General features: G+C 36.7%; 1 protein-coding gene across 5 annotated transcripts in view; it reads left to right on the top strand.

The window, feature by feature from the left end:
• Nucleotides 1-18,803, top strand: part of PIBF1 (progesterone immunomodulatory binding factor 1) — a 196,630-nt gene that overhangs the window by 133,047 nt on the left and 44,780 nt on the right. Inside the window, exon 15 of one of the 5 annotated variants that reach the window (XM_013047140.2) lies at nucleotides 14,086-14,118. The exons of the other annotated variants lie outside the window; for them this stretch is intronic. Within the exon in view, the coding sequence (XP_012902594.1) occupies nucleotides 14,086-14,103 (18 nt within the window). The 3' untranslated portion in view covers nucleotides 14,104-14,118. Of the gene's footprint in view, nucleotides 1-14,085; nucleotides 14,119-18,803 lie in introns of those variants that run through there. 5 annotated transcript variants of the gene reach the window in all.

Below are 18,803 nucleotides of genomic sequence, written 5' to 3'. Positions count from 1 at the left end.
TAAGCTGTTTGCTAGTACAAAATGATTTTACAACTTACGAAACTAACTTAATGTTAAAGCCTTATAAAACAGCTCTTAGTGTATGGCAAAACTAAGATCAAAAAAAGAGATTAAATACCCAGACTAAATATAAATGCAGACTAGACAGGCAAAGCTTTGATTTCTGAGAATATCAACTGGCAAAACAAGTTTGGCAATTTTAGATGGCATTTTGAGTTTTTAAATAAAACCTCATTTTTAATTTTTTTTTAATTCCAGCATTGTTGACATACAGTATTATGTTAGTTTCAGGTGTACAATATAGTAATTCAACAATTCCTTATGTTACTCAGCATTCATCATGGTAGGTGTACTCTTAATGCCCATCACCTGTTTCACCCATCCTCCCGCCCACCTCCCCTCTGGTAACCATGAGTTTAAAATCTCGGGTTTGTTTTGTTTTGTTTTAAAGATTTTATTTATTTATTTGACAGAAATCACAAGTAGGCAGAAAGGCAGGCAGAGAGTGAGGAGGAAGCAGGCTCCTCCCGCCAAGCAGAGAGCCCGATGCGGGGCTCAATCCCAGGACCCTGGGATCATGACCTGAGCCGAAGGCAGAGGCTTTAACCCACTGAGCCACCCAGGCAACCCTAAAACCTCAGGGTTTTTTTGTTTTTTGTTTTATTTTGTTTTGTTATTAAATTTATTTATTTTTTTAATAAAGATATAATGTATTTTTATCCCCAGGGGTACAGGTCTATGAATCGCCAGGTTTACACATTTCACAGCACTCACCAAAGCACATACCCTCCCCAATGTCCGTATCCCCACCACCCTCTCCTGTTCCCCCTCCCCCCAGCAACCCTCAGTCTGTTTTTTGAGATTGAGTCTTTTATGGTTTGTCTCCCTCCCAATCCCACCTTCTTTCATTTTTTCTTTTCCTACTCCCCAACCCCCCCCACATTGCATCTCCACTTCTTCATACCAGGGAGATCATATGATAGTTGTCTTTCTCCGATTGACTTATTTCGCTAAGCATAGTACCCTCTAGTTCCATCCACGTCGTTGCAAATGGCAAGATTACATTTCTTTTGATGGCTGCATAGTATTCCATTGTGTTTATATACCACCTCTTTTTGATCCATTCATCTGTTGATGGACATCTAGGTTCTTTCCATAATTTGGCTATTGTGGACATTGCTGCTATAAACATTCGGGTGCACGTGCCCCTTCAGAGCACCATGTAAAACCTCAGTTTTAAATAGGTTAAATTACTTTTCTATTAAACATACTTAAGTTGCTGTTCTCAAGCTCTCACATTATATGCTACATGATAGTTCCCAAATTATCTTCTAAAATTCAGATTCATATTTCTTACTTCCCTCAGTCTTATATTACATCATTTAAAAAACAAATACATTTTTACATGGTGGTTTTAATCCTTTTATTTAACCTGATTACATTTTTTTGTACTTCTGAAATTCAAGTAACAAAACAATTCAAACCAAAGATGCCAACTCATTAGGATTCCTTTTATTTCCTGAGTTTCAGAATAACAGCTTTTTTATGTTAATATTTTAAAACTTGGATCTTATAAATAAAGGAATTTTTAAAGACGTATATTAAAAACTATTAATATATATCATGTATTCTTTGTGTTCTGAAGAACCTGTTCATATTTATCATATTAAAACACTTTTAATAGTGTGACATTAGGAGGATTTTTATGCTTAAATTCCCAAAGACCCAAAATATTACCTGTCACTCCAGTGCCTGACATGTAGTTACACTCAGGATGGAAGCAGTGTGGCGCTGGCGGATGTTAACCACCAGCTCTCCAGGCAGGAGCGTGAGAGACAGCCCTGATTGGCTGCATTGGCTTTTGTCAGTGGGATAACTATGGCCCCTGTGACTAACTCTGAGCTGCCAGCATATGGTACTGAACACAAAGTAAAGATGCTCAGTAACACACCATTACATAAAATTTCCACTGCACAAGTATGACAGATGTGGATAAACTCAAGAGCATAGCTAATAGTAAAATAACTAAAAATCAGTGAGTTTGAGTACTTGTTCCCTTTTTTAAATAAAATTGATTTTATTGTGCATTTAAATAATTTTTCATAATGGTTGTGTTTAACATCCGGCTCACGAAATTCCTAAAAATTGGCCGGTTAGCCATCACTAACTGTGGTAAGCCAGCTCCAGCACACTATGGAAGGATAAATAGTTAGAGAAACAAATGAGAGGTTAAAGAAATATCTGTTGCTAATATTTTATAGATCCCTCATATCCCTCATATTTCTTTTAATGACATATCAAAAATATTTCTAAAAAAAATCCTTAACTATATATAGACCTGTGTTGGATGTGTGTGTCTGTGTATCATAATATTATTTAAAAAAAATAAAACCACCTTCCTGAGCACATCAGCTAATTGAAATAGGAATTTCTTTTCCTTTGAAACAGGAGTTTCTAAATGGCACACAGCCCCGTAAAAATTGTGCAGGTAAATGTAAGAAATTAAATTAAGTGTTCTTGTAATGAAATATAATTTAACTTTTTGACTTTTTATGAAACAATTTTAAAATAAGCTGTTGGCTTATATTGAAAAAAAAGATTTAAAAACTGAAATATGGAGGTGCCTGGGTGGCTCAGTGGTTAAGGGTCTGCCTTCAGCTCAGGTCATGATCCTAGAGTTCCAGGATGAGCCCCACACTGGACTCCGTGCTCAGCAGAGAGCCTGCTTCTCTCTCTGCCCCTCTCCCTGCTCACGCGCGCTCTCTGTCTCTCTCTCACACTCTCTGTCTCTCAAATAGATAAATAAAATCTTTTTTAAAAAATAAATACTGAAATATGTGTGATATGAAATGATGCAATGCCTAGAATTTGCTTTTAAATATTCCATAAAAAGTGGGGGGATAGGGCTCATAGATAAAAGAAGAATTTCAAAGTATTGATCATGTTTGAAGCTGTGTAAAGGTTACGTATAGGTTTGTTATTCAGTTCTGTACTTTTGTGTATGTTTGAAAATCTTTCATAAGAATTGGGATAAAAAAATCAGTAACCGTATATTGAAATTTTTATTGCTATAATAGTATATAACTTTTCCCTTAAGATTGAAAATAAAGTATTATCATTTGAAATAGTCCATGGATTTAAAAATCTGTTTTCTGCCCATGAAAGTTATGTTGCTTAAATTGAAAATAATTATATAAACTAATTAGCTGAAAGATGATAGTATTAGAATGCTTCTATAACAACTGACTATTCATGATACATGGTAAAAAAAAAAAAAAGAGAGAGAGAGAGATTGAGAGAAGGAAATTTCCTTAAGATCTATAGTCTTTAAGTAGTTTATTTAACGCAGCTTGGAGTTTTGAGGGGCAGCTCAATCAGTTAAGGGTCGTCCAACTCTTGATTTCAGCTTAGGTCATGATCTCAGGGTGGTGAAATCAAGCCCCATATGCTCAGTGCAGAGTCTGCTTGAGATTCTCTCTCCTCCTCCCTCTGCACCTCCCCCCACTCATGCTCTCTAAATGAATTAATTAGTTAAAATCTTTAGAAAATTAAAAATAAACTAGCTTGGAGTTTTAAGAATATAATACACAGATGAAACAAATTACTAGAGGTATAACCATTGAGTTATATATGTTATTGAGAATATATCTAAAACTAAACATAAATGAAGTGCCAAAATGAGAATGATAAAAAATATTCAAAATATTTCTTTTATACTAGCTTTATTGAAATATAATTGACATACAGTAACCTGCACATACTTAAAGTGTCTAATATGATAATTTTTGACACATATGTATACCTATGAAACCATTACCAAATATATATACACGTACATACATATACATATATGTGTATATATATATATGTACTCTCTTTTTCATCTGACTTCTTTTACTCTGCATAATTATTTCAAGATTCATCCATAGTTCTTTCCTTCCCATTGCTGAGGAACATTCCATTTATGGAAATACCACTGTTGTTCATTCATTCACCTGTTGATGGACATTTGGGTAGCTTTCCGTTTTTGCCTATTACAAGTAAAGGTGATCTGACTATCCATGTACAGTCCTTTTATGAACAGGTGCTTTTTGTTTCTTTGGGGTAAATACCTGGGAGTGAACCAGGTGGATCATATCCATATGGTTAGGTGTCTACTTAACATTTTGGAAACTGCCAAACTGTTTTCTGAACGTTTGTGCCATTTTACATTTCTATTAGCAGCGTATGAAAGTTCTAGTTCTTCTACCACCTTGCAAAAGACTTGATATAGGGGCCCCTGGGTGGCTCAGTGGGTTGAGCCTCTGCCTTTGGCTCAGGTCAGGATCTCAGGGTCCTGGGATGGAGCCCTGCATCAGGCTGTCTACTCAGTGGGGAGCCTGCTCCCCCTCCTCTCTCTGACTGCTTCTCTGCCTACTTCTGATCTCTCTCTCTCTCTCTGTAAAATAAATAAATAAATAAATAAATAAATAAATAAAAAGACTTGACATAGTGTTTTTAATTTTAACCAGTCTACTGGGTGTGTATAGTGATCTCTCATTATGGTTTTAATTTGCATTTCCCTAATGACTAGTGATATTTAGCATCTTTTCATGTGCTCCTTTGCCCTCCGCTCTTCTTATTGCTGGGACGTCTTCAAATTTTTTCCCATTTCATCACATTGTTTTCCTGTTATTGAGTTTTGAGTATTATTTATATATTCTAGATACAAGTCCCTTACCAGATATGATTTGCAAATACTTTCTCCCACTCTTTGGCTTGTTTTCCCATCTCTTCGCAGTGTTTGGAGAGCAGTTTTTATCAAATCCAGTGTTATCAGTTCGTTCTTTTATGGTTTTCATTGATAGTATTGAATCTAAAATATCTTTGCCTGACCCAAAGTCACAGGATTTTTGTCTTGATGTTTCATAGTTTCAAGTCTATAATCTGTTTTTAGTTAATTTGTATATTGTGTGCAAGGTATAGATTGAAATTCATTTATTTGCATATTAAAATCAAATAATTTGTGCACTATTTATTGAAAAGACCCTGTTGAAAATCAGTCATAAATGTGTGAATCTGTTTCTGGATTCTGTTTCCAGTTATCTAACTTGTTTATCTTTATGCCAATACTATACTCTCTTGATTACTGAAACTACAATGTCTTAAAATTAGATACTAGTGGTCCTCCAACCCTATTTATTTTCAAATTTGGCTATTTTGTGTCCTTTGCACTTCTGTATGAATTCTGTAATTATTTCTACAAATAATTTTTAAAAGCTGCTGTGATTTTGATTTAGATTGCATTGAATCTATAGATCAAGATGGAAAATTGGGAATATTTTATTTTTAAAGAAATCTTTTAAAAAAGGATCTTAAGCAAGCTCCCTGCTGAGCATGGACACCCTCCAGGGGCTCAGTCTCACAACCCTGAGATCATGACTTGACCTGAATTTGAGAGTCGGATGCTTAACAGACTGAGCCACCCAGGCACCCCAGCAATAGACAGTTTTTTAAATAGATAAAAAAATATGAAGAAAAGATACTATATTTAACTAGTTACCGTGCCTGGTGTTCTTAACTCCTTTGTGTAGGTCTGAATCTCCATCTGCTATCTTATAGTTTCTGGTTAATGCACTTCTTTTAACTGTGCCTACAGAACAGGTCTGCAGGTGATGATGTCTTTTTGCTTCTATATATTTTTTTTAAAGATTTTATTTATTTATTTGTAAGAGAGAGAGAGTGAGAGCGAGCACAGGCAGACAGAGTGGAAGGCAGAGTCAGAGGGAGAAGCAGGCTCCCTGCGGAGCAAGTAGCCCGATGTGGGACTCGATCCCAGGACGCTGGGATCATGACCTGAGCCGAAGGCAGCTGCTTAACCAACTGAGCCACCCAGGCGTCCCTTTTTGCTTCTATATGTTGCAAAAAGTTATTTCATCTCTTTTTGGGTTTTTTTTTTTTTACATTTTACATTTATTTTTTACATTTTACATTTTTTACATTTCTTATAATTCTTAGCTGAATTTAAGATATGTTTTAAATTTAAGAATTTGAAATATATTTCTGACAGGCCAAAGAAACTGGAAGTATACACTTAAGGGTTCACTCTTCTATGACAGTAAAATTTACATAACATAAAACACACAATTGTACAATTCAGTGGTTTTTGGTGTGTTTAAAATATTGTACTACTATCACCACTATCTAGTTACAGAACATTTTCATTACCCAGAAGGAAACTCTGCCCATTAAGCTGTCATTCCCCATTCTCCCTGCACCCAATCCCTGGCAATCACTCTGTGCTTTCTGTCTCTGTGAATTTGCCTTTTCAGCACACTTCATAAAAAATGGAATCATGCAGTATGTGACCTTTTATATCTGGCTGCTTTCACTTAGCATAATGTTTTCAAGATTTTCCTGTTATACCACCTGTCAGTATTTAATTCCTTTTTATGACTAAATAATATTCCGTAGTACAGATGCATCATGTGTTGTTTATGCGTTCATCCATTGATGGGTGTTTGGATTCTTTCCACGTTTTGTGAATAGTGCTGCTATGAATATTCAAGTACAAGCGTTAGGTTTAACTACCTCTTTCAGTTCTGTGGAGTGAACACCTAAGAGTGGAATTGCTGAGTTCACATTTGTTTTACAAAGAGAATTTTCCCAGGGCAGAAAAGTAAAGGCTGACTCTTTTCTTCCTCTCTCTCTTTTTCAGTACTTGAAAGATGTTGCTCCACTCTCTTCTAGTTTGCATTGTTTCTGTCAAGAAATATGCTGTCATATTTATCTTTGTGTCTCTCTAGGTAATGTGTCTTATTTCTCTAGGAGCTTTTAAGATTTTTTTTTTTTAATAGTTTTAAGCAATTTATAATGTGGCTTGTTATGGTTTTCTTCATGTTTCCTGTTAGGTTTTGTCAAGCTTCTTACATATATGTAAGATCATCAGATCTGGAAATTTTTCAGCCTTTATGTCTTTATAGGTGTTTCTGTCCTACTTCTCTTTCCTTTGGAGACTCCATTAGACATGTATTTTACTGTTTGAAGTTGCCCTACAACAGAACAAACATTCTTCTCTTCATTGTTTTCAGTCTTTTTCTGCTGAGGCTTTTGAATAATTTCTCTTACTAAGTCTTCAAGCCCACTAATCTTTTCTTCTCCAGTGTATTATCTGCCTGTAATCCAGTCTAGTATGGTTTACATCTCAGATATTGTAGTTATCATTTCTAGTTCGGTTCGGGTCTCTTTTCTATCTTCCAGGTCTACCTAACCTTTTCAAACTTTATTTTCCTGAGCATATGAAATACAATTTCAATAGCTATTTTAACATTCTTGACTACTAATTTTATTATTGTTTTACATTCTGATTGGTTTCAGTTAAATTGATCGATCTCCTTTTGTATCATATTGTCCTATGTTTCTGCATGCTTACTAATTTTTTACTAGATGCCAGATATGAATTTTATCTTACTGCTAAATTTTTTTTTTAAAGATTTTATTTATTTGACAGAGAACACAAGTAGGCCGAGAGGCAGGCAGAGAGAGCTGCAGAGAGAGCAGGGCTCCATCCCAGGACCCCGGGATCATGACCTGAGCCAAAGGTAGAGGCTTTAACCCACTGAGCCACCCAAGTACCCCCTAAATATTTTTGAATTACTTTTAGTTTTTGTTAGCTTTCTTCTCAGACATGGTTAAGTTTCTGGGAAAAGTTTTCATTCTTTCAAGTCTTGCTTTTAGCTTTTATAAGTAAAGAAGGGCTCATCCTAAGGTCACTTTTCCCCTCCCCTACCGGAACCAATGCCTTTTTAATAATCTACCCCCTGTCCTATGAATTACTAAGTTTTCTACTTTGGCTTGTGGCAATAGGTAAATTCCTGGTCCATGTGATCTTCAGAGATTGTTCTTTCTAATCTTTTCAGTGGTTCGATCTCTGTCTTGGTAATTTCTTTACATACATGCGCTGTTCAGTGCCCTGGTGCATACTAAAGGAGGAATTCTGAGAGTTTTGTCTGTGTACAACTCTTTTCTTCAGTACTCTGCCATAACAACTATAGTTTCTATTTGGTTTCTACTTCTACAGATCCTTAACTCAGGGAGCTTGGCAGACTGGGCCACAATTCCCCCTTCCTGAACTAGTGCCTGAAAACTCTTTCCATACAGTCAACTAGGGCACTTATAGGGTTGGGCTCACTTTGTTTGTTTCCTGGGCCTCAGGGTTAACTGTTCTTTATTGTTTGATGTACAGTGTCTTCAGACTGTAGTTTCTTTAGTTGGTTCAATATAAAAGAGTAAAATTACTGACTTTCTTTTTTGTATGTGTGTACCACCTAATTCTCAAGAAACCACCAATGGGTTAAGAATGGAGTATTCAAACATAGGCAGTAAGCTCCTTGATACCAGTCTTGGTGATGTTTTTTTGGATCTGACTCCAAAAGCATAAAAAAACAAGTGGGACTACAAACTAAAAGCTTCTGCACAGCAAAGGAAACCATCAACAAAATAGAAATTCAACCTACTAAAGGAGGAAGAGTATTTGGAAATCATATATCCAATAAGAGGTGATATCCAAAATATTTAGAGAATTCCTATAGCTCCAATACCAAAAAAAAAAAAAAAAAATTTTTTTTAAATGGGCAGAGGATCTGAATAGATATTTTTCCAAAGAAGACTACAGCTAGCCTAGAGGCACATGAAAAGATGCTCAACATCACTAATCATCAGGGAAATGCAAATCAAAACCACAATGAGATATCACTTCACACCTGTCAGAATGGCTAGAATCAAAAGACAAGAAATAACAAGTATTGGCAAGGTGTGGAGAAAAGGAAACCCTCATTCACTGTTGGTAATTGGTACAGCCACTATGGAAAACAGTATGGAGTTTATTCAGAGTATTAAAAATAGAACTACCATGTGATTCAACAGTTCTTCAGGATATTTAGTCAAAGAAAATGAAAACACTAATTCAAAAAGGGTTGCAATATTCCTTGTAGCATTATTTATAATAGCCAAGATATAGAAACAACCTAAGTGTTGATCAATGGATGAATGGTTAAAGAAGATAGGATATGTATACAATGGAATATGACTCCACCATAAGAAAGAATGAAATCTTGCCATTTGCAACAACATGGTTGGAGCTAGAGGGTATTGTGCTACTTGAAATAAATCAGGCAGAGAAAGACAAATACCATATGATCTCACTAACATGTGGAATCTAAAAAACAAAACAAAACAAATGAACAAACAAAACAAAAATACATCGTATGGGAAAGAGTGTTAGTTGGCAGCAGAAGGGAGGTTGGGGGTGGGTGAAATGGGTGAAGGAGGTCAGGGGGTGCAGACTTCTAGTTACAAAATGAGTAGGTCATGGGGATGTGGTGTGCAACATGGTGACTGTAGTCTGGTATTGCTGTGCATATCTGAAGGTTGCCAGAATAATGAATCTTGAAAATTCTCATCACAAAAGAAAACAATTTTTAACCTTTTGGGCTAAAGGATTAGCCCAGTGGTGGCTCAGTGGATTAAGCCTCCGCCTTCGACTCAGGTCATGATCCCAGGGTCCTAGGATCAAGCCCCACATCAGGCTCTCTGCTCAGCTGGGTGCCTGCTTCCCCCTCTCACTCTGCCTACTTCTCTGCCTATTCTCTTTCTGATCTCTCTCTCTCTCTCTGTCAAATAAATAAATAAAATCTTTTTTAAAAAAAATTTTTTAACCTTTTATGGTAACAGATGGATAACTAGACTTACTGTGATGATTATTTCAAAGTCTATACCAGTTTCAAAGCATCACATTGTACACCTAAAGCTAATATAACATTGTATGTCAATTATATCTCAATTTTTAAAAAGAAAAAGAGGGGAAGGAGTGTTGATTTGGGGTAAAAAATCCAAGCTACATCATGAAGCATACCATGTTACCACCAGAATTGCTATGTCTTAGCTATCTTGAATCTTGGTGTTTGCTCTTTCTATTTATAGCCATTCAGTAAATATTAATCAGACTTATACTGTCTTTAACCACTGATGAACAAAGAGGCATGCTTTTGCCCTTTTAACATGGACACCTTGTTCACAAAGGCCTTGTCTTCTAGTATAAGCATTTAGAGATTTATCTGTTAAAACTTAATTTTAGAAAACTTATCTAGAAAATGAGGTATGCACAATCTCAAGTGACCATGTGGCAAGGTTTTAGTTACATGAAATTCTCTAGCTAGGAGGCATTTAGCAGAGTCCAGGTAATTTGTTACAAAACTTTAGATTGCCAGATTTGATAGAGACTATAAGATGCATGGGTAGAATAAAGTAGAATTCTGTGTACTAACCTTAAAAGACACCCATACGATGTTGATAGATTTTTTTCTAAAAAGGAAAATTGCAGGATAATTTGTATTGTATTTCTCAATTTTGGCTTTGAGAGAGAGAGAAAGATAGAAAATGTGTGTGTCTGTGTGTGTGTGTGTCTGTCTGTCTTTCTAGAGTTGGGATTGTGTTTCTAAGCATAGAGAAAAAAGTTTACATAATGTGCAACTGTCATGGCAAGGGCACACAAATACCACTAGTATTTGTCACATGAGTATAAACACATTTGACTGGAGTAAACTTACAGACAAAGAATTATCAGAGTATATACCAACCCCAAGTTCTTTTTCCTCAGAAAGGTGTGCTTAGGCCTGGCATAGGCACTCTGGATGTGCCAAGGAAAGGGATCTGGTAGAGGGAGGGACTCTACACCAAAACATTGTACGCATTGAAAGAGAAGGTTTAGGAACATCTGGTTGCCTAAGTCGTAATGGGAACAGGAGCCTTTGGAGGTTTTAATCTCTATGAGCTTGTTCTAGAAAATAGGAAATGAGCCCCCAGGACCATCCATATTTATCTAACAGCAAACTGCTTACCTCTGAGATTGGGAGTAGAGAAGAACAGAATGACTAATTTTTGCCTTAATGCATTTTTTAGTTGCTTAAGTTTATTCCAACTCACATGAGATTTCTTTTTAAAGGCATAGATTTGGTGATCAACACAGTATCTGATTCATTAGATAAATCATTGACCTAGCCACTCCACCAAACTTAGGTCGATTTTTAAAGATGGAAATAAGTGGCAAAATGGTATTTTTTAAAATATATCTATAAACAGAGATTACATTCCAGCAATATTTATTGTACCCAAAATTTTATTGCCAAGGAAATATAGACATATATATACATGGATACCCATGCATAGATCTATTATGTATGCTTCGATGTATGCATAGAGATGACTGGAATAATAAAAGACAAGAAATCATCACTGTTGATGATTATCATTGTGGAGGGGACACTGAAGTTCTAGATGGAAGAGATCCTTTCAGCGTATGTTCTCTCTCTATAGTTTAGATTACCTAGTATGTGATGTGCTATTCCCTTCGCCCCTCCCTTTCTTCTTCATTGCCTTCCTTCCATTTCATTATCAGGAGCGGGTATTTAAAAGAATATGGAAGTGTTCCAGAATATCAGAGAAAGGATTTGCTATGGGAAAAATTCAGAAGCCTCTGAAAACATAACATGCGTTTGAAAGTTTTAGGACTGAGAAAGCAAACAGGAGGCAATATACATAGCCAAGGAGAAAAGATGGGGCGGGACTTTCTGCTTGATGGAGTCTTTGAAATACTTGCCAGTATGTTCTACTGTATACAGTGATATTGGGATACATGATTTCTGCAATCATAGTAGAAGTATCTAGATGAGTTAAACGTGTGCCTTTGTCCTTTGACTTACCTGACCTGAACAAGTGTATCCAGTCTCTGGGAAGGAATCTATAGCCCACAATACCTACAACTCCATCTCAGTATTTTATTTTATTTTATTTTATTTTATTTTATTTTATTTTATTTTATTTTATTTTTTTCATCTCGGTATTTTAAATAGAGACTCACTTGCCAGCCACAAACCCTAAAAGAACTAAATCTTTTTCAACTTCAAAGCCAATCTTCCTTTCCATATTTCTAAGCCTTCATTGATGTGGAAAAAAAATCCACTATTGGTGTGCCACCAAGGAATAGAAGAATAGGAATGCTTCCAATTAAACTTTGCTGTGGTGCTTTATTATCACTTTAATTTTTTTAGTTTTAAGCACACATTCCTTTAGACCTTAGGCAATGATTTTTATCATTTATTACTTAACTCCGTTTCTATCCTTCTAACACAAACTGTGCTGAATGTGCCAAATCCCATTGGAGTTTTTTTGGAGACATTTTAAATGGCACTTAAACTTAACTTATGACAGATTAGCCATACTCAGAACCCAATTGAAATCAGAATAGAAACAGCTAAGATCAAATTTACATGTGCAAACTTGATCAACAGCAATTGTAAGATGCATCCATTTTCATGGAAAAGATGAAAAATGGTATGATTTATGGGGTCCCTTTGCCTTCCAAAGTATTTTCCTAAAAGTTTGTTGATGCTTGAATTCTTTTAATAAAGAACAGTGCTTTTATTTCACCATTAAAAATACAAGGCTTAAAACATAAACACATAGGGTACTACTATGCTGCCTAATATTTTTGAAATTTGGCAAGTGAAGTTTATCAGTCCATCACAATTCTTTCTTCTAGCACAAACTGTCCTCCATAATGTGGATCATGATTTCATTTTAAAAGGTCTGCTGCCTACCAGACAGTGCCCATATTCTTTGGCATGGCAGAGAAGGCCAGTTTGATCCTAACCCACTTCTTGTCCTCATCTTCCACCTCCCCTCTCCCCAGGTCCTCACTTGCAACCCCTCCTACACCAAGTAGTGTGTCTTTTGCTCCTGCTCCACCACTTTGTTATCCCCCCCTATTCTCAGTCTCCATTGTTGAGTTGTTGATTGTTCCATCAGTGTGGACATGCCCATCTATCTTGGCACTGTTCTCTTCTTACTGTGTATTACTTCATCTTGTCCCATAGCTTCAACTACCAGCTACAGTAGCTTCTCGTGGTAGCCTTTCTTGAGTAAGTCCGAGATTTACATGGTAAGCAGTAAGCATGTCTATCATCAGAATTCAAAGAGGGCAAAAGGAGTGTTCAGCAAGTACCAGGTGCTCCCTACTGTCTTCATACCACCTTCTGAGCATCTCTCCTCAGTCTCCTGCCTTAGTGGTACTGACTTGGTACAGCTTCTTATCTATCACGTGAAATAAATTAGGAACCAGCTGATTGACATCATCTCTATTTAATCCTCCTTGTTGCCCAAATAACCTTTCCAAATACAAATCTGTTTTTGTTTCTCCCACAGTTAGCCTTATCTCTTTTTGCTAAGAATAATAATATATAAGACCTTCTATTACCATACTACTGCCTGCATATCCAGTTCCGTCTTACATTATGCGCCGTGCGCGCGCGCACACACATACACACGGCCATGTATACAACTACTTGTGCTTCTCTCTCACATACATAACTTCTTGTGCATTACTTGAATTCTCCGAGCACTCTGTGCTATTTCATGCCTCTGTGCTTCTGCACACTCCGATATTTTTGCCCAGTGTGCCCATGTTTGCATCAGAGGTACTTGTCTTTTTAATATCAAGTGTCATTTACTCTATTAAGGCTTTTATGAACCCCAGGCAAAAAAATGACTTCTTTATCCCCATGATACCATATATACCAAGATATATTTAGAGAGAGATGTTTGTTGGCATAGCTATTTAGATGCTTCTTAGGAACAAGAATTCTTTTTTATTGGTCTTTTTTATCTTCACTGCTTAGCACAGTGCCTGTTTCTAGTACACAGTAAATAGATGTTAGTTGAAGGAATAACTTCTGTTTGTGATAGGTCAAAGTATATGAGAAGTGGGGGATACTAGAATGAACCTGAAGCAAATTGAAAGTCACAACTAAGAGGAGCTGAGGATGAGGAGGAAATCAGACCCGCTAATTAGAAAGAAAGCTTTAGTTTCTTTCTAAGTGTCAGAGACTCAATCATATGCTTTAGGTCACATGTGGAACCAGCTCAGGGAACGTGTTAGCGCCACTTGCCACCACCATGAAAAAAAAAAATTCTAGTTACATGGAATTAGTAGGATCCATCAGCCTTTCCCAGAAATACTTGAATTATTTTTTTTATTTGATTTTATTTTAGTGTAAAGGAAAACCCTAAGAACAAAGTTGAGTAGTAAAAGGAGATAATAAAGGTAAGAATACATGTGTGTAGCACTTAATCATATGTTATTATAGTCATTAACCGCTGGGATCTGAAACTGGATTTTCAAGTTAGGCAGACTGGCTCGTATGACTTTTTAGGCAAGTTCTTTACCCTTTGTAGGCCTCAATTTTTCAACCTTTGAAGTGGGAGTAATAGTATTATATACCTGTTTGCCTCAGGAATTAGAGATGACTTAATCTAAGAAAAGCACTTACTGTACTAACTGGCAGAAACTAATCACTCAATAAATGCAGATAGATTTTTTGGTCTTACATTTCATTTATTTTTCTGCTAATGGCAATAGTATCATAAGTATTTTTTATTAACAAACTCGGCATGTTAAAGAAAGTAGTTTCAGAATTGGAATAAATGATGCTTATTTTGCTTATGTGGAAATTTTCAGAATGAACTACCCAAATGAATTTTAGCACAATATAGTAAGATTTTATAATAGCAATTTAAGTGATTTTTCTAAAAAGGAACTCCATAGTCAAACTGCAGTTCTGGAGAGTAGTCACCTGCTGTTTTCAAATGTAAAAGTATGTTTAATTGCATACAAACTAAGCATTTTAGGAAAAGTGTGGAAACCTGGATATCTTAAGATGAATAAAAACTTCAAATTAACCAGAATTATTATATTTAAATTAGAGAACGGGACGCCTGGGTGGCTCAGTTGGTTAAGCAGCTGCCTTCGGCTCAGGTCATGATCCCAGCGTCCTGGGATCGAGTCCCACATCGGGCTCCTTGCTCCGCAGAGAGCCTGCTTCTCCCTCTGACTCTGCCTTCCACTCTGTCTGCCTGTGCTCGCTCTCACTCTCTCTCTCTTACAAATAAATAAATAAAATCTTTAAAAAAAAAATTAGAGAACATGAATTACTGATAAAATTCAACTAATTTGTTGAATCTGTATTGAAAAGCAAAAGGTAAGCAATAATAATATGCAATAAGATAACAAAGATAAACATTATTTAACATCAATGATAACATAGTCTCAAATTTTTGAGTAAATATTTCATTAAAATCAAAATTATGTGGATAAATGACATTAATAATAGCTAGCAGTTTTGAGTGCTTACTTAATTACCGGTCATACAACTTTATGAAACTATAGGAATGTTGCTAGGGCTAACTGGGCTCTTAAAAGTGTGAGTTCCCTGAGTTTACCAGCTGCCCAGGCTTCCTGAGGCCTAAAGGAAGCTCTTTTGTTTGAGTGGGCTTCCATTAGATTGGCATGTTTATCAGGGAAGAATCAAAGGGAAAAAAAATGACTCAGATGCAAATTCTGCTCAGTCTGCTCTTAAGTTTTTGATGGATGTACTATTGGCATAGTTAATATATTGAAAACTATAATAAAGGATACCCCCACCCTTCAGATCTGAAATTTTCAGCAGGTGATAAACCCCACAGAAAAATTGCCACAAAATTGACCTGAGGCTGATTTGAATACGGACTGCTTTGAATGTAAATTTTGTCCCTTATAATTAAAAATGTTAACTTCACCTGGACAAACAGGTTTTATGTTTGTTTGTTTGTTTGTTTACCACTACCTACAATAAGAAGTACACCTTACGTAGTAACTGAGTATATACATGTGTGTATATTTGTGTGTGTGTAGATCTATGGGGGGGTGTGTTTGAAGTAATTTTCACAGGAATGAATACCCTTATGACATATAGCATATTCTCTTAGTTATGACATGTGGCATATTTTTTTTTAATACTGCTTGCAACCCACAGTGTGGAAACACTCAGCTGGACAAAGAGGTAACATGTTTTCTTCTCCTTACGGAAGCCTTCTTGAGAAATCAGCATAGAGATTGAAAAGAGAAAAGTCATACCGGTCCTCTGGTATGACTATCATGGGAAAACCTGTAATGCTTCCCAGTTGTGTCTACCATATATAGAAGCAATGTTAATCCTACCTCTTTATCATTCTGAATTAACACAGTGTGCTGCTGAAGCAAATGTTATTATTTTCCCATATTTTTTGTCGTGCTTCTTTTCTGCTCCACTGAACAATTCTGAACAAATTTACTGTGGTTTCTCCCATTGTTTGGAATTAGTACCATTACAGATCTGCATAATTTTAGTCTGTAACTCTGATCCTGCAAATTATTTATAATATGTATCTATATATGAGTAAGAGTCTGAGAACTCTACTATTTTCTTCTTCATCTATAGAAAGCGTTTTAGGCCTCATCTTCACAAAAATCCCTCTAGTTCTATAGTGATTCCTTTTTGTTTTAGTTCTCATTTATTTACTTATTTGAGAGAGTGTGCACAAGGTGCAGGAGGGGCAACGGGAGAGGGAATGAGAGAATCTCAAGCAGATTCCAGGCCGAGCATGGAACCCAATGTAGAGCTCATTCTCACGACCCTGCGGTCATGACGTGAGCTAAAATTAAGAGGCAGTCACTTAACTGACTGAACCACCCAGGTGCCCCTGTAGTGATTCCTTTTTTTAAGGAAATCTTGTTTTCAACTGTATTGAGTTTCTTTGAAATCTCTGGGTTAATATTTTTATCACTTCATTACATGGACATTTTTTTTTTAAGATTTTATTTATTTATTTGACAGACAGAGATCACAAGTAGGCAGAGAAGCAGGCAGAGAGAAAGGAGGAAGCAGGCTACCTGCTAAGCAGAGAGACCCTGGGATCATGACCTGAGCAGAAGGCAGAGGCTTTAACCCACTGAGCCACCCAGGCGCCCCGACATGGACATATTCTTGAGGAACTCCAGTAAATAGCAAGATTTCCCATTGTAGAAACGATGTCACTTTTCCCAAATAAATTTTATTTCCTTATTGGCTCTTCATACAGAAAGAACTTGGGTAAGAACAGTCTATAAAATCTTAGTTCTAGTCCATGCTGTATCATTTAACTCAGCATAAGGAATAAATTATACTTAGAAAATAAATTTTGTGAAGTGTTAGGTAGTACTGATATGAAATTCAGTGTTTGAGTCAATATTTATTCGGGACCAGTGTGGCAGGTGTTGTTCTAGGTTTTTGGGATAATCATTGAATAACACAGCCATAAATTCCTACCTACCCTTTGGAGCTTATATTCTAATTAGAGGGAAAAAAAGGTGGGTTTTTTTTTTCCCCAAGTAAGATATATACTCAATTAGAACTTGATAAGTTTTAAGAAAGAAGTAAAGCAGGGCAGAGGATAACAACCAATTATCACTGCCTGTAATTCCCAGCCAAATGAGCCCACAGAAGGTGCAGAGTGAGCACCATTGTTCTTACATCTCCTCTGAAAGTAACCAAAGCAGCAAGGGAAGGGCTGTAGAACCCGTAAGTCCCACAGGAACACAGCACCTCAGTAGGTACAGTTAGATAGCTTTAATACAGAAGAAGATCCATGAGGCATTTTTCTGTGTAGATAAGTGGTCCCGTTTCTTTAGTGTTTGTGTGTTGTCATGTACACCCATGCCTTTAGTGCACATTGATTATTGTGAGGGGAGAGGAATTCTTAGCTCTTCACATTTTGTGCTACTCTTACATATTGTTGCTTTCTTTCCTGTTACTGAGAGGCGGTAATGAATATTGGCTATTAAGCACGTGATTCTGGAGCCAGACATGCCATTTCTGGTAATTACTTGCTGTGTAAACTTGGATAAGTTGTTTAACCTCTCTGTGCCTCAGTGTTCTCAGTTGTAAAAAGTTCCAAATAAAATAATTGCATCGAAATATTTTCCAACCAAATGAGCAGATTACTTTTAGTTTTTAAAACAGAGTATGTTCGGGGCGCCTGGGTGGCGAGGTCAGTTAAGCATTTGGCTCGGGTCATGATCTCAGGGTTATGAGATCAATCCCTGGGAGTCAGACTCTGCCCTCAGCAGGGCAGAGTTCTCTCTTTCCCTCTGCCCCTCCCGCTTGTGTGCACACACAAAATAAATAAATAAATTCATTCATTCATTCATTCATTCATTCATTTTAAAAACAATATGTTTTATATTTGGTAGAAAAAACAGAAAAGCAAAGCAGAAGGTGAAAAAATAGCTTTTATAAACAGGCAATGACAATCTGAAAAGGTTACATATTGTATGACTCTAGCTATATGATATTCTGGAAAAGGCAAAATGGAGACGGTAGGAAGATCAGCAGTTGCAGGGGCTAGGAGGGAGGAACGGATGAATAAATAGAGCAAAGGGACTTTTAGGGTCGACTTTTGCTTGTGATATTGTAACTGTGGACACGTGTCCTTATCCATTTGTCCAAACGCAGAGAATGTACAGCACTAAGAGTGGACCGTCATGTAAACACTGGACTCTGGGTGACAACAGGGTGTCAGTGTAGGCTCATCAATTGTCACAAACGCTGACGCTGGGGGAGATTGTGGGATGGGGAAGCTGGAAGTATATGCGATCTCCCTGTGTTTCCAGTCAGTTTTGCTGCAAACCTAAAATTGCTATAACAGAGTCTTAAAAACCAAGATGAGAAAGGGAATGAAATCTGAATACCACGGAGAAGAAATAGATGAAAAGGAAAAGGAGGGAGACGATGTCAGTGGCTCCTTTTCTCTGCAGATAACTCGGGCCACCTTTTGCCACTGGTACAGTTTGGCAGTCCATGCAGCTGGTTTTGTTGGGAGCAGGAAAATACCCCCCCGGAAAGTAACTTGGTCTAGTGAGAAGTCAACTTTTTGAA

This window comes from Mustela putorius, unplaced genomic scaffold (genome assembly GCF_011764305.1).
Source record: "Mustela putorius furo isolate JIRA1106 unplaced genomic scaffold, ASM1176430v1.1 tig00000480_pilon_pilon_pilon, whole genome shotgun sequence".
Lineage (NCBI taxonomy): Eukaryota > Metazoa > Chordata > Mammalia > Carnivora > Mustelidae > Mustela > Mustela putorius.
The sequence above is the reverse complement of the archived record's forward strand: the minus strand, read 5'-3'. Positions and strand labels throughout refer to the sequence as shown.